General features: G+C 42.0%; 1 protein-coding gene across 1 annotated transcript in view; it reads right to left on the reverse strand.

The window, feature by feature from the left end:
• LOC142200383 (cadherin-19-like) overlaps window positions 1-18,754 on the reverse strand; it is a 95,109-nt gene extending 76,355 nt beyond the window's left edge. Inside the window, exons 1-2 of the mRNA XM_075270716.1 lie at window positions 18,694-18,754; window positions 9,879-10,207 (exon numbers count right to left, since the gene is read on the reverse strand). Of these exons, the coding sequence (XP_075126817.1) occupies window positions 9,879-10,088 (210 nt within the window). The 5' untranslated portion in view covers window positions 10,089-10,207; window positions 18,694-18,754. The remainder of the gene's footprint in view (window positions 1-9,878; window positions 10,208-18,693) is intronic.
• Window positions 18,755-27,440: the final 8,686 nt, after the last annotated feature.

Below are 27,440 nucleotides of genomic sequence, written 5' to 3' on the forward strand. Positions count from 1 at the left end.
CTAATAGGGAAAGGAAAGGGAATAGGGAAAGTATATGTGTGAAGCACACTGTGTGCAGGGAGCTGCAGCTACTGATAGAGGACCGACAGGGGGCCCCTGGAAGTGCTGGGGCCCTCGGCAATTGCCCTGCCGACCGACCCGAGTTTTGTTAGGTCCAGGCCCTGCCGCGGGGCCCCGCTGGGTGCGGGGCCCCGGGCGGTTGCCCGGCTCGCCCGGCCCTGGATCGGCCCCTGATGCCGATAACAATAAATAGCTACAATTAATTATGTTTGACTTACTAAGATGTGAAAGCATCAGCAGTCTGCTGTAGCCCCATTTCGTACAATGTGGTGCCACCATTAGTGATCTTTTACTGAGCCTTTGACGGACATAAGAAAAAAATAGAACTCCAAATTTTTCAGTAACAATGTCAGTAAGCTTTAAAAATATGACATGCAGTATAAACATTTTTGAAGAGGGGAAAACAGTGTGCCCAGCTTATGCTTGAGCCTAAGCTAACCAAGTTGCCTAGAGAATATCAGTGTCTGCCTACTCTCTATGATAACAAAGCACTTAGGGATACTAAGTTCCAAACTATGCAATACTTACTAATGAGACATAGAAGGCTATATGTTGGATGCAGGCTACTTATTATATATGGGTGAATAATAGAGATGAGTGAACAGTGTTCTATCGAACACATGTTCGAACGGGTATCAGGGTGTTCGCCATGTTCGAATCGAATCGAACACCGCGTGGTAAAGTGCGCCAAAATTCAATTCCCCTCCCACCTTCCCTGGCGCCTTTTTTGCACCAATAACAGCGCAGGGGAGGTGGGACAGGAACTACGACACCGGGGGCATTGAAAAAAATTGGAAAAAGTCATTGGCTGCCGAAATCAGGTGACCTCCATTTTAGACGAATAGTGGATTTCAAATCCGGGTCATATGAGAATGTGAACTTTGTGACTATGAGACAGGGATAGCTGTACAGGCAGGGATAACTAGGGATAACCTTTATTTAGGGGGGAATGTTATTAAAAATAACTTTTTGGGGCTCTATCGGGTGTGTAATTGTGATTTTTGTGAGATAAACTTTTTCCCATAGGGATGCATTGGCCAGCGCTGATTGGAGTGTGGAGTGTGGAGCGATCTTAGACTCCGCCTCCTCCAGCAGAGCCAGCGCTGATTGGCCGAATTCCGTACTCTGGCCAATCAGCGCTGGCCAGTGCATTCTATTGGCGTGATGAAGCAGTGCTGAATGTGTGTGTTTAGCTCAACTACTCCACCGGCGTAGTTGAGCTAAACACACACATTCAGCACTGCTTCATCACGCCAATAGAATGCATTGGCCAGTGCTGATTGAAGCAGAGCTGAATCTGTGTGCTTAGCTCAACTACTTCACCGGCATAGTTGAGCTAAACACACACATTCAGCACTGCTTCATCCTGCCAATACAATGCATTAGCCAGTGCTGATTGGCCAGAGTACGGAATTCGGCCAATCAGCGCTGGCTCTGCTGGAGGAGGCGGAGTCTAAGATTGCTCCACACCAGTCTCCATTCTGGTCCGACCTTAGACTCCGCCTCCTCCAGCCGAGCCAGCGCTGATTGGCCGAATTCCATACTCTGGCCAATCAGCACTGGCTAATACATTGTATTGGCGTGATGAAGCAGTGCTGAATGTGTGTGTTTAGCTCAACTACACCGGTGGAGTAGTTGAGCTAAGCACACAGATTCAGCTCTGCTTCAATCAGCGCTGGCCAATGAATTCTATTAGCTTGATGAAGCAGAGTGTGCACAAGGGTTCAAGCGCACCATCAACTCTGATGTAGCAGAGCCAAGTGTGCACAAGGGTTCAAGTGCACCCTTGGCTCTGATGTAGCAGAGCCAAGGGTGCACAAGGGTTCAAGTGCACCCTCGGCTCTGCTACATCAGAGCCAGGGGGGGTGCGAATGAACCCTTGTGCAGCCTCAGCTCTGCTACATCAGAGTCGAGGGTGCACTTGAACCCTTGTGCACACTCTGCTTCATCAAGCTAATAGAATGCATTGGCCAGCGCTGATTGAAGCAGAGCTGAATCTGTGTGCTTAGCTCAACTACTCCACCGGTGTAGTTGAGCTAAACACACACATTCAGCACTGCTTCATCACGCCAATAGAATGCATTGGCCAGCACTGATTGGCCAGAGTACGGAATTCGGCCAATCAGCGCTGGCTCTGCTGGAGGAGGCGGAGTCTAAGGTCGGACCAGAATGGAGGCTGGTGTGGAGCGATCTTAGACTCCGCCTCCTCCAGCAGAGCCAGCGCTGATTGGTCGAGTTCCGTACTCTGGCCAATCAGCGCTGGCCAATGCATTCTATTAGCCCGATGAAGTAGAGCTGAATGTGTGTGCTTAGCACACACATTCAGCTCTACTTCATCGGGCTAATAGAATGCATTGGCCAATCAGCGCTGGCCAATGCATTCTATTAGCGTGAACTGAGTTTGCACAGGGGTTTTAGTGCACCCTCGGCTCTGCTACATCAGATTGCTACATCTGATGTAGCAGTGCCGAGTGTGCATCAGATATGTAGTTGAGCAGAACTGGCTCAGCACTGCTAAGTCTCTGCATTCGCATAGGAATGCATTGGCCAGCCTTTGGCCAATCAGCGCTGGCTCTGCCGGAGGAGGCAGAGTCTAAGGTCGGACCTGAATGGAGACTGGTGTGGAGCGATCTTAGACTCCGCCTCCTCCAGCAGAGCCAGCGCTGATTGGTCGAGTTCCGTACTCTGGCCAATCAGCGCTGGCCAATGCATTCTATTAGCCCGATGAAGTAGAGCTGAATGTGTGTGCTTAGCACACACATTCAGCTCTACTTCATCGGGCTAATAGAATGCATTGGCCAATCAGCGCTGGCCAATGCATTCTATTAGCGTGAACTGAGTTTGCACAGGGGTTCTAGTGCACCCTCGGCTCTGCTACATCAGATTGCTACATCTGATGTAGCAGTGCCGAGTGTGCATCAGATATGTAGTTGAGCAGAACTGGCTCAGCACTGCTAAGTCTCTGCATTCGCATAGGAATGCATTGGCCAGCCTTCGGCCAATCAGCGCTGGCTCTGCCGGAGGAGGCAGAGTCTAAGGTCGGACCTGAATGGAGACTGGTGTGGAGCGATCTTAGACTCCGCCTCCTCCAGCAGAGCCAGCGCTGATTGGTCGAGTTCCTACTCTGGCCAATCAGCACTGGCCAATGCATTTCTATGGGGAAAAGTTAGCTTGCGAAAATCGCAAACTGACAGGGATTTCCATGAAATAAAGTGACTTTTATGCCCCCAGACATGCTTCCCCTGCTGTCTCAGTGTCATTCCAGGGTGTTGGTATCATTTCCTGGGGTGTCATAGTGGACTTGGTGACCCTCCAGACACGGATTTGGGTTTCCCCCTTAACGAGTATATGTTCCCCATAGACTATAATGGGATTCGAAACCCATTCGAACACTCGAACAGTGAGCGGCTGTTCGAATCGAATTTTGAACCTCGAACATTTTAGTGTTCGCTCATCTCTAGTGAATAAGCCTTATAACCTTCAAGCCCGTATATTGCAACATCAAAGTATTAGCAAAGTCCATAACTTTCAGTTCCACCTTGGCCACCTGACTTCTCATCCTTCCCCTGAATATATTAGTTCTAATTCAAACTGTATACAGTTTCCCCAGGTAGCTCCCACCAATCCCTAGACACCAACTTGGCCTCTATCCCACTGCCATTGCTGCCTTCAGCCACAAGAGATACCCTGAATAATCCTATTGCCACCAAAGAGGTAGCCTTCTCTACTCAGTGCCTGATATCAGGGAAGGTCTAGATAGCCTGACGGCCATGTACTGTAAGGAATTTTCCCTGACTCTGACCCCACATGTTAAGTAAACATCTCCTTCAGACACAACCTATCTCTCCTATTTGGAAGCTATGATTACTGTGATCCCCAAATCTGGCAAGGACCCCTCCCTACCTAAAAAGTATCCCCCTATTTCTCTGGTTAACCTTGACACTAAGATGCTTAACTCTGTATTAGCTGCTTACCTGAATGTTGTTCTCTCATGCTTGATCCATCAGGAAAAAAATGTTTTTATCCTGAGTTTTGAGGCTCTGGACAACATTGTTGTACATTATGAAAATATTCACTCAATGGCAATGACACTACTGGCTTTGGATATTGAAAAAGCCTTTGAAAATGTCTCATGGCATACCTGTTTGAAACAGATTTGTTTTTTCTAGACCCTTTGTCACCTCTATCCAAACCCTCTACGACCCTCTAGCCCAGGTGTCCTTAGATGATAGCGGACAAGGAATAACAATCTGGGTAGATTTAGAATGAGATTTAATTGCCCCTGTCCCTTTGCAGGCCCAAATGTGGTGAATGTGCCCTATACATCACATGATACTGTTGATGTCTAAAATCACTCTAAGGGCCCCTTCACACGGCGTATACGCTCACTGCTTTGGAGCGTGTAAACGTTCCGTAGCAGCGGCGTCTAAAAGCAGATCGCATTGTTTTCTATGGGAGCCGGCAGACGCGCGCTCGCCATAGAAATGAATGGGCTGCCTTTTCCATTCATTTCTATGGGGAGCGCGCGTCTGCCGGCTCCCATAGAAAACAATGGGAACTGCTTTAGACGCCGCTGCTACGGAATGTTTACACGCTCCAAAGCAGTGAGCGTATACGCCGTGTGAAGGGGCCCTTAATTCCCTCCTGTTGTGGTGCACTGTAAGATTTAAGCCTCAACTCCAGGCACCTCTATCCCCTAACATCTTGGTTTCACAACCCTAAGGATTTCGCCCCCAATGTTTTGATTGAAGGAGAACACAGTGTTTAGTACGTCTATACAATTTTTTCATTCATTGAAAACTTGTCTCAATCATGACCCACCACTCAATGAACCTCTATGACTCTCACAAATTTTTTCCTTACCCACTACACTGCTAAGACCAGGGATGGAAACCTAAAAAAACCCCTAGATATGAGAACTTGCTGTTTATGTTCAAGTTGTAGGAGGACCGGGGGCCATATGGTGGCTCAGTGGTTAGCACTGCAGCCTTGCAGCACTGGAGTCCTGGTGTTCAAATCCCGCCAAGGGCAAAAAAAAATCTGCAAGGAGTTTGTATGTTCTCCCTGTGTTTGCATGGATTTCCATCCCATATTCCAAAAAAGACATACTGATAGGGAAAAATGTACATTGTGAGCTCTATGTGGGGCTCACAATCTACATTTAAAAAAAAAAAAAAAAAAAAGTTGTAGGAGGACCTTCATGCTCAACCATTCCTGCAAAAATGATGGATGAATTTCTGCAATACTCTAAATAGAGGTAGATGGAAGACCCCATTGATAGAAATATCTTTAAGTTTCTTACATTGATCTTATTATGTTCCAACAAGGCTTCATGCCATATACCCTACTGTTGATATAGGAGGTGTAAGTGGCTGCCAATATGAAGGCTCTTTTTTGCATATTTAATAGACCTCTCCTGAGATGACTTTTTTGTGAACTCAAATCACCAATTTTAAACATGAGACCCCCACAATTTGATTATTCAAAGATAAGCCGACACGCACAACACTTTCTATTAGCAGTGAGAGTTCATGACGAGGTGGTGTAAGTCTACCCTACAGAGTCTATAATACATAGTCTACCCTACAGAGTCTACCCTACATCTTTCTATGGTCATTTCAAGAATCAACTCCTCTATGCTATGCGATTCTCCCCAGATTTTGGTTACTGTATTACACTGTAATAATGTCTTATCATATTTTCATATATTATTTGCTCCTGATGGATTTCATTGAAGCATTGTACCCAAACAAGAGACTTTCAGTCTCAAAATATCACATCATTCTCAAAAATCATCATAACTTAATCTGGTAATTGTGTGATATTTCAGATTTTACTAGCAATACAATATGCTTCCTGCTTGAAATGAAGTTTATACTTTTGACATTGAACATTATTCTTGTTTTATTACATTTGCTATAAATATGGTGTTATCTTTCTTCATAAATATTCTCCATTGTGTCATGATACCATGCTGCAATGTTATAGCATGTAACAATTAGCAAATTCACAAAATGTTTCCAAGTGTGGCATGCTACTCTGTAGCTCCTAACAGCTTTCTTCAGATGAGCCATATACTGTTACACATACTTTATACTGGTTCCTTAAAGGAACTCTAAGGCCAGTGCATCACATACTTGTTTTCTTCCAGCTATTTTCATAAAATTACAGTTCACCAAGGGCAGTACTGGAATCTTCATAAAGATATGTGCATGCTCTGGATTCATGCATAGTTGGCTCTACCTAACCTCCTATTGCTATATGCTATTATGCACCGTTTATGACTACTGTGTGGTGCCCTCTACAATACTACAGATGTGTCCTCCATTAACCATCTTCATGACTGATCCTGTCTAAATATGTGTAGCTGCTTTTCTGAACTCAACATGATTTTGTGGCAAGTTATCACAAAGGGATATGCTAACTATCCTATTTGTGTCCTTATGCGATTACCCAGTGAAAAAAGGTGAAAGGGATTTGTTGGCATGTTGAGATATTGTGTTGAATTGGATTTAAGAAGAACTGTTATCAGAGATGAGCGAATACCGTTTGATCAAGTAGGTATTCGATCGAATATTAGGGTATTCAACATATTTGATTCCGATCGAATAGCACGCAGTAAACGCAGTAAAAATTTGTATGCCCTCTCTCCTTCCCTGGTGCTTTTTTTGTACCAATAACTGTGCAGGGAAGGTGGTACAGGAAGCAGGAAAACGTAGGCATTGAAAAAAAAAATAGGAAAAAATCATTGGTTGGCTAAATCAGGTGACCTCGGATTTATAATAATAGTGTCAGCCATATTCGTGTCAGATGCGGTTTGAAGTTAGTTAGGGTGAGACCTTGTGTTGAGGGTGAGAAAGATTGTAGCTTCTGCTAGGCAGGAAAACAGTAATCAACAACTCTTTTCAGCGCTACACTGCAGGAACAGTTTACTATACACTGAACCTGCCAAAGATGCGCCAGGGTAGCATCAAGGGACGGGGACAGGGACGTGGATGCGGAAAACCAGCTGGAGATCAAGTCCACAGTCCAGCTACTGGAGAGGGACAGCCATCAGTGCCACACCGTCAAGCAGGGTGCAGGGTACCCCGCTGATGAGGCCCGAGCACCAGGAACCTATGCTAGAGTGGATAGCAGATATTGTAGACCCGCAACCAGCATGTCTCATCAACAGTACTGACGAGACACAGTTCCATGTGTCTGTTCCAGCACACAAGTTCCTCATCCTCCTCCTCCTCTTCCTTCTCCAACACCACCACCTTCACCATAAATAGTTAAAAAAAAAACATTAATGTTTTAGGGCTCACCCCAAGGGCCTGAAAAATAATTTTTTAGGGCTCACTCCAAGGGCCTGAAAATTAATGTTTTAGGGCTCACCCCCAAGGGCCTGAAAAGTAATTTCTTAGGGCTCACCCCAAGGGCCAAAAACTAAAACTCTGCTGGTTAAAGGCTCTACTCACCCCAATGGCTGAAAAGTAAAACACTGCTGGTGCAAGGCTCTACTCACCCCAAGGGCCAAAAACTAAGCTGCTTAGAGGCTCTACTAACCCCAAGGGCCAAAAAGTACAACACTGCTGGGTCAAGGCTCTACTCACCACAAGGGCCAAAAAATAAAACACTGCTGGTGCAAGGCTCTACTCACCCCAAGGGCCAAAAGATAAAATACTGCTGTTGCAAGGCTCTACTCACCCCAAGGGCCAAAAACTAAGCTGCTTAGAGGCTCAACTCACCCAAAGGGCCTATCATTCTGCTGGTTAAAGGCTCAACTCACCCAAAGGGCCTAACATTCTGTTGGTTAGAAAAACTAAAACTCTGCTGCTACAAGGCTCAAATCACCCAAAGGGACAAAAAACTATGCTGGTTAGAGGCTCAACTCACCCAAAGGGCCTAACATTCAGCTGGTAAAGGCTCAACTCAACCAAAGGGCCTAACATTCTGCTGATGCAATGCTCAACTCAATTAAAGGTGCAACGCTTAGATGGCTTCTTTCCAAACCGAGGGTGATTCCTTTTGGTAAGATCTGAATGCTGTTTCCAGCCCTGATTATCCTGGTTGATCTTGTTCAGTAATCAGGCCAGCTCAGGTTGTCCATGCCCACTAATGTGCATGAAGACTCGATCACAGTAAATGCTCTTATTTTTCTCCAATTCAATCTGTGAATGAACTGCTCTGAAAGATGGCCTAGGCACTGCTGCGATGGCAATCATTGACTTTTCCTGTTCTGGTTCCAAAGAATCTTGTGCCTTACTTGAAGAAGAGGCAATCTTAGTCTGACTGCTGGTTGCTTGTGCTGCAGCATTTGGAGGTACATCTGTCAGCCTTGTGATGAACTCCTCATTCTGGATCCCATTACTTTCAACAGTCTCTAAAGTCTTAAGACTCTTTGAATTTTGTTCAGTTCCAAAGGACTCTGTGTTTAAATTTGCCTCAGTCACAGCTATAGAACATGCCTTGGAAGGCAAGGTTTCCTTTAGTGGCTCCATCTCAGCAGGATGATTATAAACCTTGGTTAAATCTGGTGTCGGAAGGGAAAGTGGTTTCTGATCTACATCTAAAGTACTGGAGCATGTTGTTTGGACTATTAACACCTGAACAGAACCCTGTAGAGGTAATGTAGAGTCCCATATTAGAGGACCATTACCGGTAGTAGTGGTTGCACCAATTCTCCACCTTTGCGGTTCTCTAAATAAAAGTTACCCCCAGGACTTGATGCCAAAATGTTATCAATTTCACAATCACAATCAAATCAAGGTCAATGTCTGGGTCCTCACTCCAATCCACTGCATCAATCCCACACAATGTGAGTGATGGTTTTGAAACCACCGTTTTAGGGGCTAAGAATTTTAAAGGGGCTAACACTCTGCTGCTGCAAGGCTCAACTTGCCCTAAGAGCAGAAATCTCTGCTGGTGCAAGGCGCAACTCACTTAAAGGGTCTAACACGCCGCTGGTGCAAGGCTGAACTAACTTAAAGGGCCTAAAACTATGCTGGTAAAAGGCTCAAGTCACCTCGAGGGTCTCAATCTCTGCTGGTAGCTCAGCTTAAGGGACTCTAACTTAATTTGGAAGGGCTCACGTGAAGGGCTAGAAAAGTAATTTTTGGAGGTCTCACCACATCACACACACACACACACACACACACACACACACATAAACAATGACAGTTAAGAGTGGGGGCTTTTGGATTTCCCATTGCCTATGCCATCTGTGGTTGTCATGGGCAACGTGATTTAAAGGGGTGCATGGTAATGTTTCTTTAGCTTTAAATTTTTATTTCTGACCATACTGTTGTGGAGTAAAGAAGTTTTTCAAGTATTTTTCCACTTTCCATATTGAGTTTGGAGTGTCTAGTTGATAGGTTGTGATAGTGAGGTAATCCTGGGACTTGGGCGCGTTAGATGCCCCCAGACATGCTTCCCCTGCTGTCCCAGTTGTATTCCAGAGGTGTTGGCATCATTTGCTGGTGTGTCATTGTGGACTTGGTGACTCTCCTTTAGTTGAATAGTGGTTTTCCCTGAAACAAGCATTTTTTCCCCATAGACTATAATGGGATTCTATATTCGTTCGAATAGTCAAATATTGAGGGTCTACTTGAATCGAATATTTCACTACTCGCTCATCTCTAATTGTTATCTTTACCCAAGTATGAGATCAGTTGAGTGTGGATACATCCATATGCTTTATCTGACCATTTCACATAGACTACTATGGGGCTATGTAACACCTTTGTGTATCCTGATATCACACACCAGTACTCCAGTACTGGAGTAATTTAACATATATTATATTTATAATGTCAATTTTATTATGTATGACTTACCTGCCCAACATACATCGGCTTCTTTACTTCCTGTTCCTCAGTGACATATAGAGGCTCCCATGACCATCCTCTCTTTACCCTTACATGATTTGTAAGTTTCATTTCTTGAGTAGTAAAGCTTAATAAATTCATACTTATGACACAAGGCCATATTGCAGAAAGCTCCAACAATACAGAAAGCCATGTAGAAATGTTTCTCATATTGTACATTCCAATGGAAAAAAATAGCTTTGATTTTTTTTTATTTTTTTTTTTAGCTGATTTCCACTTTACATTGTACTTGCTTCAATCTGTCCTCTGGTTCCTAGAATTTCATAGTCTCCTAAACCCTTAAACAAACAAAGAAAAATTCATGAATTAACTATTTGATTGTCGTATTTATTTATATAAACAGATACAATGTATTGTACTTATTGTGTCCATGGACTTTATGACTTTATGTATTAATTTAAACTTGAGTTTTGGTTACAATTTTGCAGCTGCAATTCTGGAATAGAATTAAGAACACAATGAAAAGCATTCATTAACCAGTCCTGTTAAGTTGTACAAAGGGTATATTCAATAATAAGATTTCTTGTACTCATACATACCCTTTCATTGCCATCTGCTGTTTTACATATATTGTATAGACTTTAATCTAATCGCCTTTTATCAAAATGATTTGTCCTTATATTTATTTTAAGGTTTATACACCAAATAATATGGTTCTTTATACACAAATATGATCTATTCTTTATATTAAAATGAATTCACCAAGTCAATTAAAAACTGAAAAATGGTAGCACTATAAATTGGCTAGATTCCCAGATTTAAATTACTGTATAATTTCTTCTGCTTTAAAGAAAATAATTTTCAAGTACTCCATTAGGGTTTTCTAATCTCCATCCATCAGCCCAAGCGTAGATGAGCTATAAAGAGGTTCTCTTTAATTCTGGAAGATCCGACATGCCCATGAATTACAAAGAGTACTAATGGACATTGCCACCACGTTCCCGGGACTGTTGGACCCATGAAGGAATATAAGCATCCCACCATAGATGGGTGCAGAGTGAAACTCACTCTAGCACCATAGTAATCCTTCTGACCCACAATGACCTCTCATCCATCCAAAATGAAACCTTGCTTCATACTGATAAGAGTCAATAACCCTTGATGGGTCTCTTACTTTTTGGAAAAGATATTCTAGAGAGTTTTCCTTTTTCCATCAATGAGAATTTATTAGCTGTTAGGGAATAGCAAGATGATAATTCCCCAGAAGCTGCTGGTGAACCCTGGAGGGAGGGGCACAAGGGACAGTGAGCCCTAAACTGAAGCCCCCCGCTTTCCCTTCCTATTGCCAGACCCTATCCTAGGTGATAGGCGACAACCATGAGGACAATCCCTCCCTGAATACGTGAAACACAAAACGCAGACAAGACGAACAACAACAAAGGGAGGTCAGGTAGTCAGGGTTCGGTAACAAGAGAGCGATGCAGTGCCAAATCGGAGTCAAGAGAATAGTCAGTAGGAAAGCCAGAGGTCAAGGATTAGCATACAAGTAAATAACAGCAAGCGATACCAGAAAGCAAGGGCAATAACCGGCACCAGTGTGACTGTGAGCCAAGACTAAATAGGGAAGGAAGAACCCGCCCAGAACCTGACAGGAAGAAAAGCTGTCAATCACAGGCAAGACAGATTAACCACTTAATGAACAGAGGCAACCTTGGCAGAAGACGGGTGTGGTGCAAATCCAATTAAGGACTAGAGCCGTGTTCACACAGTGCAACTAAAAACCTTAAGCAAATTGTCAAACTGCACACGCCTCCGGCGCCGCAGCATGCGAGCAGAGGGTGGCGCAGAGGCCCGAACAGGCAGAGATGTTACATTAGCATAATCCTTTAGATGGATCTTGTAAAGAATCCCCTTTTCTTTTGTCTATACTTAACTCACAGTTGGGACAGACAGGAAGAGGAGGGGGCAGGCTGCAGAGATACTCTAGATCCCATCACACCTGGTTGAGTTCTTTTGTCTGTGAAGTCCACTCTCCCTCCACTATGGACTGCAAAGGGTACCTGCTTCTATCTATCTATCTATCTATCTATCTATCTATCTATCTACAATATCCTACTATTTATAAATGTATCTATAGTACTGTATATTTATGTCTGAAATGTCTAGTTACAGTAATGATTTATTCACGGTATTTATGAATTTATATACAGTATCCCTATGTGTACACTAATGTTTCTAATGGTATTTACAGTAGCTATAGTAGGAACTTTTCCTATGCACATGGCAAAAATCCAGGATGAAAGCAGCAGTAGACAGAAGGCATTATTCAATGGAATAAATTTACAGTATATTTCAGTTTCTGCATATGTAGAATATTGTAATGTTTGTTAGCATATGTTCACCCATTAGCATAAAAGCTTTAAATTACAAATGTACCTGCACAGAATTCAATGGATATATATCCAATGGTAAATATCATTGCTTGATATTGGGAAACTCACATTTTGTCAAAATTATAGAATTTTTGCAATTTGTTTCTATTCTTACCAGTGATAATCATATGAATTTGCATCTCATGAAGACCCTTGTTGAGAAGATGTCATATAGATTTGGAATAGCATATACTACAGTGTTTCAAGACATATAGATTCGGACTAGCTTATACTGCAGAGTTTCCTAACCTTTTCAGACTTGGAGCACACCTGGAAAAAAATTCCTCAGGGCACCCCTACCAAAAGACAAAAAACCCATCCTATACTTCCCATCCAGCACATATACAAATTTAACTTTTACCATCACCAGGCTCTTAATAGCCCAAATACAATATCATGCTCCAACACAGTGGCCCAACACAGAATGAAATACCACAGTGACCTGCAATTTTCAATGCTCCTCCATAGCCCTCAGGCAAGTGGTAATTCCACTAGCAGTCCCCAGCCAAGTGATAATGTCCCCCACAATCCCCAGGCAAGTGCTAATGCTCCCTAGTAGCCCCTAGACAAGAAGAAATGTCCCCAACAGCCCTCAACAAGTGGTAATGTCCCAACAGCCACCACACTGTAGTTGTGACATACATATGCAGTTCAATGCATCAGGTCTTCACCAGACATCACTAGCAGATGCCTTAGTGATACAACAGGAATAGCTTCCTGCTCCACCATTATATTCAGCTACATTGTCATCCTAGGAATGTTGATACAGTTTAGAGACGATCTGTGGCTATTTCCCCTCTGGATTGCCTGGCACCCCTGGGTGTCATGGCATCTCAATTAGGAATCACTGACATACTGTGTACTTATAGTTAAAAGCACCAATTTATTGGGAGCTTGCCAGCTTTCTTTTGGAAATACAGTTTTTAAGCATGTTAGATTTCAACATGCCCAATTGCTTCTTACTTTTGGAGATAAGCTGGGTATTTGGCGCAATCTTATTTTCATTGCTCCTTTAAGATAAGTATGCACACTTAACCAAATGCCCATGTTTGTGGTCAAGTAAGCATACATTTCTGCCAATGATCTACAGGTGTAGGAAAAACATGAGCTTCACTAAACTAGGAACATGATGTTGCCATCCATGTTTCCATTAATATCAGGAAGATGTTGAATGTTGATGTAGAATGCTGTTTTTGGCTACAATACAGGCTTTGAGAAGGACGAGTGCAAGATATATAACTATATTGTGTGGATGAGTTGTTACGCATCATTTTTTGTAGCTCGATCTATTTATCTGACTATCGATTTATCCATCCATGCTCATATCACAAAGTATAACTATAATTTGAGTTTACCAAATGTATACCAGGCACATCCTTCAATGTCATGGCCGGAACGATAGTAAGTAAACTGTAAATGATAAACATAATAATTCAGATAAACTGCCTTTAAGTTATTAATCCCCAATATATTTGATGCAGCAGCAAACATTTACCGAAGACATTATCTGTTTAAACAGCTGCATATCTTTATAGGGTTTGAATAAGGATTTAAAATTTCTATTTCCCTGTTGCACTACTCTTATCATTTTATTGCTCTATTCTCTTTGCAAATATAGATCTCATTCTGAGATATATCTACATCTGTCAGTTTAAATCCTTATAAATAATATGGCTAGCGAAAACATTTAACATTATACCACCTTTATAGCCTTGAAAGTATCCCATACAATGCTCAGGATGTTGACTCTGTCTGACCTTAGTGCATCTCTAAAGTATTTTCTTCAGCAGACTGATAACACTTTTCATTTAAAGAACCTTGTTATACATGATAATGCTGTGAATATAAAGCTTACATGCGGCCATATAGATAGAAATAAGCTTCCACGCGGATGAAATCTTATCCTCTAATGTAATTATAAAGTTTGTGGACAAAGTCCTTCCACATTTTTACAGTTCTATGCAAACTCTGGGAACATGGCATTTTAACTAATATCTTTTTCCATGTACAAACAGGCTATGCCACTGAATTTTAATGGAACTCTTCAGACAAAATGCCTATTGCTCATTTCTCCCAAGTACAGATTTCACATCCTGGAATGGATGTCTTAGTGATAGGCTGTCATCTGTCACTAACATCATATACTCTCTCTTCTATCTGAAACCGAATCCTTCAAAAACAGAACATCCAGTTTTTTTGCAATGAACCTACCTAAGCCTGATATTTCCATTTCAGTGTGTGGTAGTACCATAACCCTAAGGCAGAACTCCCACAGTCCAAGGATTATGTTTGACTCAAATTTGTCCTTCGCTCCCTTTATTCAATCGCCTGGAACATCTCCAAGATTTACCTTTTTCCTTTTCTGGATAAAGCAGAAACTCATATTGTTGCCCTGATTGATTCTAGTCTTAACCCCTTCCCGCTAGAGGAATTTTTCACTTTTGATTTTTGACTCCCCCTTCCAAAACCCACAACTTCTTTATTTTTCCACTCTCAGAGCCATATGAGGTCTTAGGGTAAGTTCACACGGGGTATTTTGGTCAGGATTTTGAGGCCGCATCTGCCTCAAAATCCTGACCAAAAAGACGGCTCCCATTGAAATCAATGGGAGCTGGTCAGTTCTTTTTTCTGGGAAAAGAAGCGACATGATCTTTCCTTCAGGAGGATTTTCCTCACGACATCCGCCTGAAGACACCCCCTCCTGACTAGTCCCATACATGCACTGCACCAGCATCCAGTCGCAGCTACCCGTATTTTTGTCCGGAATCTGAGGCGGCCTCTGCCTCAGGTTCCGGACCAAAAAACCCTGTGTGAACTCATCCTTAATGTTTGCAGGACAAAGATAGAACACAGATGCAGTACACCAACATTTTAGGGGGAAAAAAAACATGAACTAGACATACCAATGGTATTATCTGTGCTTCTCAGCAAAATCTACAAAAATGAACATGAGGTTCTTAGTATACATTTTAATCACTAGCCATTTCTTTGAGACCACTTCACAATTTTTACGACATTTCCTTGTATTCAGCAATATCTGCTCAATAAAAATAACCTACTGTTCTAACATAATGATTGGAACTACATTACTTCTTTTATTAAAATAATTGTGCTATTCTATAGATGACCATAGATTACAGGATTTCATTGTGCTACAGTTCAGATGTCTGTACAGTTTTTATAGAGAATTGTGACTATAATCAGGTCATTGTTAGAATATATAAAATGAGCATACTGCTTGATTCATTTATGGCTCACACTATTGAAATACCAGTTACTTATTGAAATAAATAGCATTGTGCCTTTCAATTGCAACAAAATCATTCTCACTTGATAACTTGATGAATATTTCATTATTTAATAGGTAGAAGTAGATATTTACATTCAAGGTAGTATTATCGATGTAATATACTATGTTTGAAGCATAATGTAAAGCATATTCTGTAGGTTGGACTGAAATGATTTACATACAATGGAGAAATTTACAATTATATAAAAGCCAGAAAACTGGCATAGAATTGGCACATCTTTGGTGCACCGAATTGTGACAAATATTTGTTGTTTTTTTAAGATAGTGGTCAGACCAGGGTGAGGTTCAAGGTAGTTTGGGGATGGGACATAAAAAAATTTGCTAAATTCTATGGCTGGCTGGTGTAGATTTCAATTGTAGCACATGGGACCACCAGAGATGCACCAGGAGTCTCTTAGTAACTCAGGAACATCTTTCCCCCATGAAGTATTTAGGAGTGGTACATCAAATGGCAGTTATAAGTATCTGACTGGTGAGGGGTCGATCAGTTGTATGGAGATGCACAACATGGGGTCCAGAAGCAGTTGGCTTGCTGTCTGCCTATTGTCTTCAATAGGAGCTTAGCTACAGTATTGGCCACTGTACAGACCTCACAGAATATAATTATAACACTGTAAACCAGAGAGCCAAATTTCACAAATTTTTGATAAAACAAATCTCATGTGGTTAGCTGTCTGAGCACCGGATTATACAAATTCAACTATGAAAAACTTATATAACTAACTAATAGAGATGAGTGAGTAGTATTCGACCGAATAGTAGTAGTCTATCGAATACTTCCCCTGCATAGATATTGGTGTACTCGGTCGATTCCCTTCCCACCTTCCCTATCGCTTTTTTTTTTTACACCAATAACTGTGCAGGGGAGGTATTTGATCGAATATACTCGCTCATCTCTACTAACTAACATAACTTTCAGCTACAACTTAGGCCAGTTTTCTGGCGTAATTATAATAAATATGTAAGGCTTCATTGTCCCAGCCTTAATTTGCCTTCATCTTTGCCTCTCTCTGCCCTCTTAACCAGACAAGTGGTTCTCAAAATGAACAATTGTCACAATTTTTGCATGTGCAACAAAAATTGTGACTCCTCACATTGTGAACATTTCCTATAGCAAATTCCCTGACCAGATTGTTAAGAAATGCTTGAGCATCACATATCGATGTGTAAACGACCTGTACGTGGGATGTGTCTTATGTGTGAGTGCTATGTGTGCATCGTGTTTCTAATACGTCAGTGGCATGACAGAATCTGCAGTTGTGTCCAGAATGTGAATTTTATCTTCCATTGGTGGAAAGCTCCAGTTGGCAACCTGCAATGTAGCGGTGTGATTGGCTGGCCACTCCATGAGGATCAACTAGATAAGCAGTACAATTGCCACTGAGGTATTGGTCATAGACAGGTTAGCACCATATTATCACTGTCCCCCGACTTTGACAGTGGCCCACTGGGTGCACCAATAACACTTATTTGCTTTATTATGATTTCATGAGAACGGTATCAGGTGGAAGAGGTTTCTGGCTCTAATCACTTGTTTGACCCATGGCAGTATGCAATACTTTTAGATGATATTGTCATTTTCTTTTGCTCTTGTAAGTACTAATTATACAATATGTATTTTATTTATATTTAGGGTATGTCTTTTCTCTGTTCATATGAGCATACAATGACACTTGTCAAGTTGTAGGATAAACTGTATTAGGCACCTTGATGTATGTTTGAAAGCTGGAAAAATAGGCAGATAGATGCATCTGGTTCAAGCCATGCACTCCCAAAAGTATTCAATGACCTATAACGAACTGTCAAAACAGTCATTAGGTTTATTGGTGGGGATCAAAGGTTACCATTTTTGGTCTAATCCCACAAGAAGAATTATTGTAAAACAAATTGCTGTAAAGGTTATTTCTGACTGTGATAGAAACAGAACACACAGTGCGTCACAGCTTGTAGCAGGTTATTAGGCAGGGATACTACATGAATTAGAAGATACCATGTTCTAGTATTCATGTATGTATCCATAGACAAAGGACTGCCACCACTAAGGCTATGTTCACACTTGTATCCATCCAGTGACTGTTCCCGGATTCCGTCCTCCATTCCTCTTGAAAATTGCGGAGAGAAAAGTCCTGCATGCAACCTTGGTTGCATAAAGGACTTTTCATTTTTCGGGTGGATACCCGGCAGACTCCATTATAGTCTACGGGTAAGTGGGTTTCCACAGGTAAACGTTTTTTTAAGTGAATTGGGTTTCCATTTTTTGGGGACCCGAAGCATGGAAACAGCAACACAGATTTGCACCTAGAGTCAGTTGGTTAGAGTAAATCTTTAAAACTCAAAATTTTTAATGACTTATATTCCAGTAATGTCTAAGTTTTAATTGTGTACATATTCAGACATGGTTATAGTCATAATAAAATTTCTGTAAACTTGCCCATTTACTAAAAAATGCCTTTCATGTTTTTTTGATGGTGTGTGTATCTCAGCATAAATGTGCGCTCATACAATAGCTGCAATATTAAGTCCAGTGAACAAAGCATCCTGAGTGTACCAGCTCACCCACAAGACCCATCCATAGCATAGCTGCTAGCTTACACACAAGCTGAAATATATTAAACCCTACATCAATGAATATTGTCAATTCTGAATGCATCAAGCAGACTGATATGTTAACATCATTATTATTATTAATAAACTCCCAGAGGGAGCGTTATGCTCATCATAACCACAGGAAGACTCTCATTGAAATATAAAACACATTTTAATAATCTTATTGTTTTCTTGGTGAATCAATTTTGTTTCTATCACAAAAATGTTTTAGTTTAAGAAATGCATATGTAATAGATTTCAATGAAATTGTAGCATAATCCAGTGTGCATACATTACAGCGCAGCCAAGTAATGTATTCTAAATGTTAAGTGTATAACAAAAGCACAAGTAGCAATATACTATGCTATGGCCAGATGCTTTATAAACAGAAAAATCTGGATTTCATTTGTTACAATCCAACTATCATGGTAATTTTGTTTAACATTCGGTTACAAAAAGAAAACTAAATATGTTTTAAAGAATGTTACATACTTACACACTTTCATCTTGTATCAGTTTGGTAAAAGTCCATATCATCCATCCTGTTTCCAGTAAAAAGCTCTTGTGTTCAGTTTTACAAAACTCCCAGTATTTTACTGCCTGCTATTTTGGGTGTACTGGGTGGTAAACACGGAACACAAGGACTTTTGTATATCGCATAATAAGACTTCTCTGATGTTCATTCAGCTCATTAGATTAAAATGCAGAAAGCTTCAGCAAGCAAAGTTCAAGCTCAAGAAGAAGACTACCCTTGTAAGTTATGCATCTTGTACAAGTGTAATTTGTAACCTAAATGACACTGTCCTCTATTTGACTCTGTCACAAAGCTATTTGTCTAGTTCTGTAGCCTCCCAGTGGAAAATCGTCTACTTAATAGATTATTAGAATGAAGTTTTATGGGGAAATGTTACGTTATGTTTATTTTCATTGGTATATCAGGACACAATTAGCAGAATGCAGCAGAGTTGAAGGGAATCAAAGTCAGTCATGTTAACTATTTTACATGGTAATTTATCTCTCTCTGGACTCTTTTTATTTAAGGTCCAAAATTGATATGATTTTATTTTTTTTTTATTTCTAAGTGTATGAGATTTTAGTTATGCATGTTAGATTGGGTATTTATTTGTTCCACCGCACCGTGTTAATTAATTAATAATTAATTAATCGATTCAGCGGTTCATTAATGAATTAATTAACCATGTTTAATTAATGGTTAATAAATTGTAATGGTTTTCCTTAGTGATTTGCAAATAGTTTGAATTGGTTTATGTTGCTAGAACTTCTATGGATGAAAATAGATAGATATAAATTTACCAGATTAAAAGCCTCCGAGCAATGAATATTTATATTTGTTTTAATATATTATAATAGTTTTATTGTTTTAAATAAATATGATCATTGCATTAGGCTTTTTTTTTATCTTTTAAGATTTAGGTTTTGCTCTGTTTCCCGAGATTTTATAGCAGTCGACATTGCAGAGGAACATTTCACTGTAATGTGACTTTTACCACTATGGCATTTCTGAAAACTGCTTTACTATGTACAAAACAATTGGGCTGGAATCAGACTTGTGGTATTTATGGGAGTGTTTGAGCCAAACATAAGACAGGATACAGAACACAGAAGTATCAGACTTTCCTTTATACTCTTCCTTCTTTTCGGATCCAGCAAGGCAACAATATATTTTATTTTCTAAAAAGGCAAAGGTCGTTGCAAATAAGTTAGTATATTCCATAATAACTAAAAATCATACACAAGGCCTACATTTTATTAGGGTTTGACAATCCTCTTCTGTAGTATACCTTGATACTATTAAATATCATGTGCAGAGGCATAACTTGAAGCTCCTGGTCTAAAATATAAAATCTGTAAGAAAGCCTCCTAACCATCACATTACTTTATTATAACTGGTCGTCTTATATAGGGCTGGGGGACTTCTTTAGGATCTAGAACAAAGGCACTGCTTTAAATTATGAATCCACCTGCAGGAAAGACTAAAGAGAGACACAGACATTTGCTGATACTGGTTGTCAAAATGTTTTACTGTCTCACCTCACTGATATATTCATGGCAACATTACTTATTAGTTTTCCATAATGTGTTCCATACCGCTACTTCTAAGTATATGGTAAAGTGTTACGATTGTGCAGAAGCTGCGGCCATGAGATGGGCATCGCTGCCTGTTCTTCTGTATAGTCCAGGGTTGCAGGGGTTAACCTGCCTTGCAACAGCCGAGTGTGGTCGAGTCTTTGATGGACTGGTGTGTCGACCAATGGACGCTCGTATTGGGCAGCTGGGCTATTTGCTGGTGACCACCCCTTGCCTATATAAGGGGGCTGGTCTGGACGCCCGGCGTTCTAAGATCAAACCAAATGTGATAACCTGAATTGATGTGTGTGTGGTCCTTGGGTTCCAGCCTGTAAAATATTTAGTGACCCTAGATAGTATATTCCCCAGAGACAGCAATGCCATTGGTAGTTGGGCAGCATGCTGCCTTGTGTGTGTGAGTTGTGTGAAAGCTCATTAGTCCTTTGCTGTGTCAGTCAGTATTCACACTGTCAGGTTGCTGGCTGTAGTTGCTTTGGGGGGTTGGGTGGAACTAGAAGCACACAGAGTTTGTTGGTCTCTGGCTAGTCCAGGAGTTCAGGCTAGCCAGTGTTTATTTGTAGTGGCTGCTCTGACTGCACAGGACTCTGGGACTGGTAACAGAGTACACTTGCTGATTTAATTTAGCAGTGACTTCAACTGTCAGACAGTATTTACACTTAGGTGTTAGCAGTCAGTAGCCCAGAGGGCTCCATAAGGTTTAGCTTGTTTTTTTGTTTTTTTAATAAACCCTGCTGACCATAGCATAAAGAAGCCGTATTACCTCTTGTCTGTGTATGCTGTCATTGTGCGGCATCATAGTAGCTTGAGGAAAATTGACAATTAGAAAGAGGGCCTGCCAGGGCTGTGGATTTGGAGTTCGAGTCACGGAGTAAAAGTTGTGCAGCTAGAGTCCGAGATAACAAATAGTTACCAAAAAGTTACCAACTTCAGTCATTCATGAAGGAGTTGGAACTGGAGTCAAAGAGAGTAAAAAAATAGAAAAGTCAGACTGTTTTGGCCTACCAGCTCCACAGCCTCAGGGAGGCCTACACAGAAATAAAAAGTGAAATATTAATGATAAGTCATAAAATGATCAGGTATAGTGTCTCTCATTGTATTACCAATGTACACATAACAGGTCGTTGTGAATAACAGTTCATTTTTTTAGGCTAAAACCCATTCCACAGGCACATGTCTCAATAAAGAGGAAAAGGGGATTATAAGTTACAAAATGTTCCAGTGTAACATTATCTAAGGGACTTGAGTGGACTTCCAAAAGTAGTAGTAGGAGTAGGTGGGGAACACAACAGGCAGCGGAGCCAGTAAATTACAAATCATAGTGGGCCTAAAATGTGTCCTAGGGAGCCTGGACAGTCTGGAACTTTTTTTCTCATTTTTTTTAAGAGTACTGTTTGACCAGGAATCCCTAATTCTAGAGTACAGTTCCCCAAGAGCAGGAGGAGCGGTCTGGCTTCAGTGTTTGGTCATCAGCCATCTGGAGAAAGTTAGCTGGAGGGCTGTGCTTTTCGACAAATCAATTTCATAATTACTATAATTAGAGATGAGCGAACACTAAAATGTTCGAGGTTCGAAATTCGATTCGAACAGCCGCTCACTGTTCGAGTGTTCGAATGGGTTTCGAACCCCATTATAGTCTATGGGGAACATAAACTCGTTAAGGGGGAAACCCAAATTCGTGTCTGGAGGGTCACCAAGTCCACTATGACACCCCAGGAAATGATACCAACACCCTGGAATGACACTGGGACAGCAGCGGAAGCATGTCTGGGGGCATAAAAGTCACTTTATTTCATGGAAATCCCTGTCAGTTTGCGATTTTCGCAAGCTAACTTTTCCCCATAGAAATGCATTGGCCAGTGCTGATTGGCCAGAGTACGGAACTCGACCAATCAGCGCTGGCTCTGCTGGAGGAGGCGGAGTCTAAGATAGCTCCACACCAGTCTCCATTCAGGTCCGACCTTAGACTCCGCCTCCTCCGGCAGAGCCAGCGCTGATTGGCCGAAGGCTGGCCAATGCATTCCTATGCGAATGCAGACTTAGCAGTGCTGAGCCAGTTTTGCTCAACTACACATCTGATGCACACTCGGCACTGCTACATCAGATGTAGCAATCTGATGTAGCAGAGCCGAGGGTGCACTAGAACCCCTGTGCAAACTCAGTTCACGCTAATAGAATGCATTGGCCAGCGCTGATTGGCCAATGCATTCTATTAGCCCGATGAAGTAGAGCTGAATGTGTGTGCTAAGCACACACATTCAGCACTGCTTCATCAAGCCAATACAATGCATTAGCCAGTGCTGATTGGCCAGAGTACGGAATTCGGCCAATCAGCGCTGGCCAATGCATTCTATTAGCCCGATGAAGTAGAGCTGAATGTGTGTGCTAAGCACACACATTCAGCACTGCTTCATCAAGCCAATACAATGCATTAGCCAGTGCTGATTGGCCAGAGTACGGAATTCGGCCAATCAGCGCTGGCCAATGCATTCTATTAGCCCGATGAAGTAGAGCTGAATGTGTGTGCTAAGCACACACATTCAGCACTGCTTCATCAAGCCAATACAATGCATTAGCCAGTGCTGATTGGCCAGAGTACGGAATTCGGCCAATCAGCGCTGGCTCTGCCGGAGGAGGCGGAGTCTAAGGTCGGACCTGAATGGAGACTGGTGTGGAGCGATCTTAGACTCCGCCTCCTCCAGCAGAGCCAGCGCTGATTGGTCGAGTTCCGTACTCTGGCCAATCAGCGCTGGCCAATGCATTCTATTAGCCCGATGAAGTAGAGCTGAATGTGTGTGCTTAGCACACACATTCAGCTCTACTTCATCAGGCTAATAGAATACATTGGCCAATCAGCGCTGGCCAATGCATTCTATTAGCTTGATGAAGCAGAGTGTGCACAAGGGTTCAAGCGCACCCTCGGCTCTGATGTAGCAGAGCTGAGGGTGCACAAGGGTTCAAGTGCACCCTCGGCTCTCCTACATCAGAGCCGAGGGTGCGCTTGAACCCTTGTGCAGCCTCGGCTCTGCTACATCAGAGCCGAGGGTGCGCTTGAACCCTTGTGCACACTCTGCTTCATCAAGCTAATAGAATGCATTGGCCAGCACTGATTGGCCAGAGTACGGAATTCGGCCAATCAGCGCTGGCCAATGCATCCCTATGGGAAAAAGTTTATCTCACAAAAATCACAATTACACACCCGATAGAGCCCCAAAAAGTTATTTTTAATAACATTCCCCCCTAAATAAAGGTTATCCCTAGCTATCCCTGCCTGTACAGCTATCCCTGTCTCATAGTCACAAAGTTCACATTCTCATATGACCCGGATTTGAAATCCACTATTCGTCTAAAATGGAGGTCACCTGATTTCGGCAGCCAATGACTTTTTCCAATTTTTTTCAATGCCCCCAGTGTCGTAGTTCCTGTCCCACCTCCCCTGCGCTGTTATTGGTGCAAAAAAGGCGCCAGGGAAGGTGGGAGGGGAATCGAATTTTGGCGCACTTTACCACGTGGTGTTCGATTCGATTCGAACATGGCGAACACCCTGATATCCGATCGAACATGTGTTCGATAGAACACTGTTCGCTCATCTCTAACTATAATCACTAAGTATTAATCTCGTGAAGGAGAGAAGGGATAGTCATAAGTGGCTGCCTGACAAAAAGTGGGACATCATCCGCGAACGCTGAAATGTTTAAGTGCAGATCCTTAATACGGAGGCCCTGAATGCAAGATAATCTTTTAGTTATTAAAAACAGATTAATTTTGCCAAAAGCCAAACAAACACATTGGTGATTAAATTATGTTTTTGGTAACTGCTTAGGGCGGGTTCACACCAGGGTTCGATCTCCGTTTTGCAGGTTTCCGTTTTCTGTCGGCAGAAAAAGGAAACCTGTAGTCAGTGTCTGCTGGTGAGCGTCCATGAGTGTCTTCTGCTCTCCACAGTGAAAGTTTTTTTTTGTTTTTTTTTTAACTGGACACAAAGTCCTGCAGGTCCGACTTTGTGTCCAGTTAAGAAAAAACGGTTTTGTTGCGGAGAGCAGAAGAGGCTCATGAGCGCTCACCAGTGGACACTTTGGAAATCCATTCTAATGAACGGAAACCTGCAAATGGAGATTGGGCACTGGTGTGAACCCTCCCTTAGATATCTTTCTTTAGCTTGTGAGCTCAAATTTGTGTATAACTTTACTGAAAGGAGTTCTATATTTCAGCCTAAACATGTGTCATCTATCCAATAGACAGGTGATAACTATTACATCAGTGAAGAGCTGACCCTGGTCCCCTTCCGCCCCAAGCACAAGAGCTGCATGAAGAATTCTAAATAAAGCAATAATTGATTATATGCTATGACACACCATTCAAAGCCTGTGTCACTAACAGAAACATTGGAACCAGCAGTCGGACTCCCACCAGTGTAATATGCATCACCTATTAAGTGCATAAATGATTAATATTTTAGGTTTGGATACCTCTTTTAAAGGGCTTATCCAACTTCCAAAAATTATCTGCAAATAAATCCAAAGCCTTTGTTTGGCATTATTTTACTTGCTGCTCCTTATATCACTGTTACTTCACATGAATCTGTGAAACAATTATAATTCCCGTGATTCATCTGCCTGCTTTTGTGCTCCGTGTACCCCTCCCTTCTCCACTCTCCCCTAGAATTAAATTACATACTGCCTGTGTGCAAACTTTCTTTCTGTGGTCTCTGTTGTGTAACATTTCTTCTACAGTCTGTGCAGCACCACATAGCTGATCAGGTAATAAATCAACCCACATCCATGGTCAGTATGAATGACATCAAGGAGCATGGAGGTCACACGCTGCTGTGACGTTACATTTGCTGGCTGAACTGCTAACAGGGAGGTAAGTAAAACATCACAGCTGTGATCAATGACCTGAAAATAACATAGACAAACAGTGTGGAATTTAACCCCTTAGCGACCTTTGACGTACTATTACGTCATGGACGCGAGGTACTTCGCGCACCATGAAGTAATATTACGTCATGGTGATTCCGCCCACTCACTAGCTGAGCGGGCGGAATCGGAACTGAGTGATAGCTGTTACTGACAGCTATCACCCTTTTCCATAACCTCCGGTCGGTACTTTTACCGATCGGAGGTTTTAACCCTTTGATTGCGATGGTCAAACATGACCACCGCAAACAAAGGGTGCCGCGATCTCTCCCCCCCCCCCCCCGCCGGCACCCCCCGGACCGAGATCGGGGGGTGCCGGTATCTGTAATACGTAGTCTGGGGTCTGGTTAGTGACCCCAGACAGCCCTGAGCACTCACTTACCTGGTGATGCTCCCGGCGTCTTCTGGAAGTGAGCTGTCCCGTCCGCACAGCTCACTTTCTGTGTCTAGAGTGAGACACGTGCAGGCTGTCACTGCAGCCTGTGTCTCAGTCTAGAGTAGAGAATCAGTGATGCAATCTTCACTGATCCATGTGTCCCATAGGGACACAAGAACAAGTAAAAAAAAAAGTGTAAAAAAAAAAATAACGTATTTGAAAACAATTAATAAAGTTATAAAGTCCCAAAAATCCCTTTTTTCTATAAAAAATGAATTATGTAAAAAAAAACACAAAAAATTAATAAAAACAATACATATTTGGTATTGTCGCGTCCGTAACAACCTGTACAACAAAACTGAAACAATATTTAATGTACACAGTGAACGGCGGTAAAAAATAACGGAAAAAACCCGCCGGAAGTAGTGATTTTTCGCCATCTCACCTTACAAAATGTGCTATAAAAAGTAATCAAAAAGTCATATGCACCCCAAAATAGTACCAATAAAATGCACAGGTTGTCCCGCAAAAAATAAGCCCTCAACCAACACTGTCAAGCGAAAAATAAAAATGTTAAAGATGGCGATGCAAAAATCACTGATTTATGTCCCCAAATGTGTTTTTGTTCTGCAGACTTAGTATCGCATAAAAAAATAACATAAATGAGGTATCGCCGTAACCGTACCAACCCGCAGAATAAAGGTCACATGTTACTTATACTGTACGCTGCATGGCGAAAAATGTAAAAGGTAAAACTCAATACCAGAATTGATTTTTTCTCTTTTAAATCCAGCAAAAAAAGAGTTAATAAAATGTAATCAGTAAGTTTTAGGCACCCCAAGATGGTGTCATTACAAAATACATCGCATCCCGCAAACAACAAGCCCTTATATGGCCACGTCAGCAGAAAAATAAAGAAAATATAGCCTCTACCAATGTGAAGACAAAATCACGCAAAATCGCCAAATCATTAGAACACAACTGGGTGCGGCAGGCAGGGAATGTATAAGCTGTGCAAGCGAATATCAGGGGACACCCTATATTTACAGCTTATGAGGGAAAATATACCAGAAGTGACCCCCAAAGTGACCCCAGTGTGACTCCCCCAATCATAGGAGCTACTGGGGTACAGTAGGGAATTTAGTGTCTGCAATGTCCTCCGCACCGCTTATATATTCCCTCTTCGCCATCCGCTGTGCAGTCACGTCCGGGATACTAATACTACACTACACCCCCTGATAAATTCTTTTAGGGGTGCAGTTTTCAAACTGCGGTCACTCCTTTGGGGAATCCACTTTTCTGGTACCTTACAGGCTCTACAAACATGACATGGCGTCTAGATACCAAACATCTGAATCTGTACTCCAAAAGCCGCATCGCGCTCCTTCCCTTCTGCCCCCTGCTGTGTGCCCAAACTGCAGTTTATGCCACATGTATGACACTGGTGTAACCGGGGTAATGTCATATGTGAGTATAAACTGATATTAGGGCACATGTATGACACTGGTGTACCCCGGATAATGTACGTAATGTCATATGTGGGTATAAACTGATATTAGGGCCCAGCCAGACACAGAAGGGAAGAAGGTTATTTGGTTTTTGGAGCACAGACTATGACGGTTTGGTTTTTGGATGCCATGGCACTTTTGCAGAGACTCTAAAGTTTCCCCTACAAAATGGGGTCACTTCTTGGGGAATTCCAGTTTACTGGCACCTCCAGGGCTCTGCAAAAACAACATGGCGCCCAGGAAGTCCCTCTAAATCTGTACCCCAAAAGCTAAAAAGCGCAGTGCTCCTTCCCTTCTGAGCCCTGCTGTGCGCCCAAGCAGCAGTTTATACCCA

The sequence above is a fragment of the Leptodactylus fuscus genome, chromosome 4 (assembly GCF_031893055.1).
Source record: "Leptodactylus fuscus isolate aLepFus1 chromosome 4, aLepFus1.hap2, whole genome shotgun sequence".
NCBI lineage: Eukaryota > Metazoa > Chordata > Amphibia > Anura > Leptodactylidae > Leptodactylus > Leptodactylus fuscus.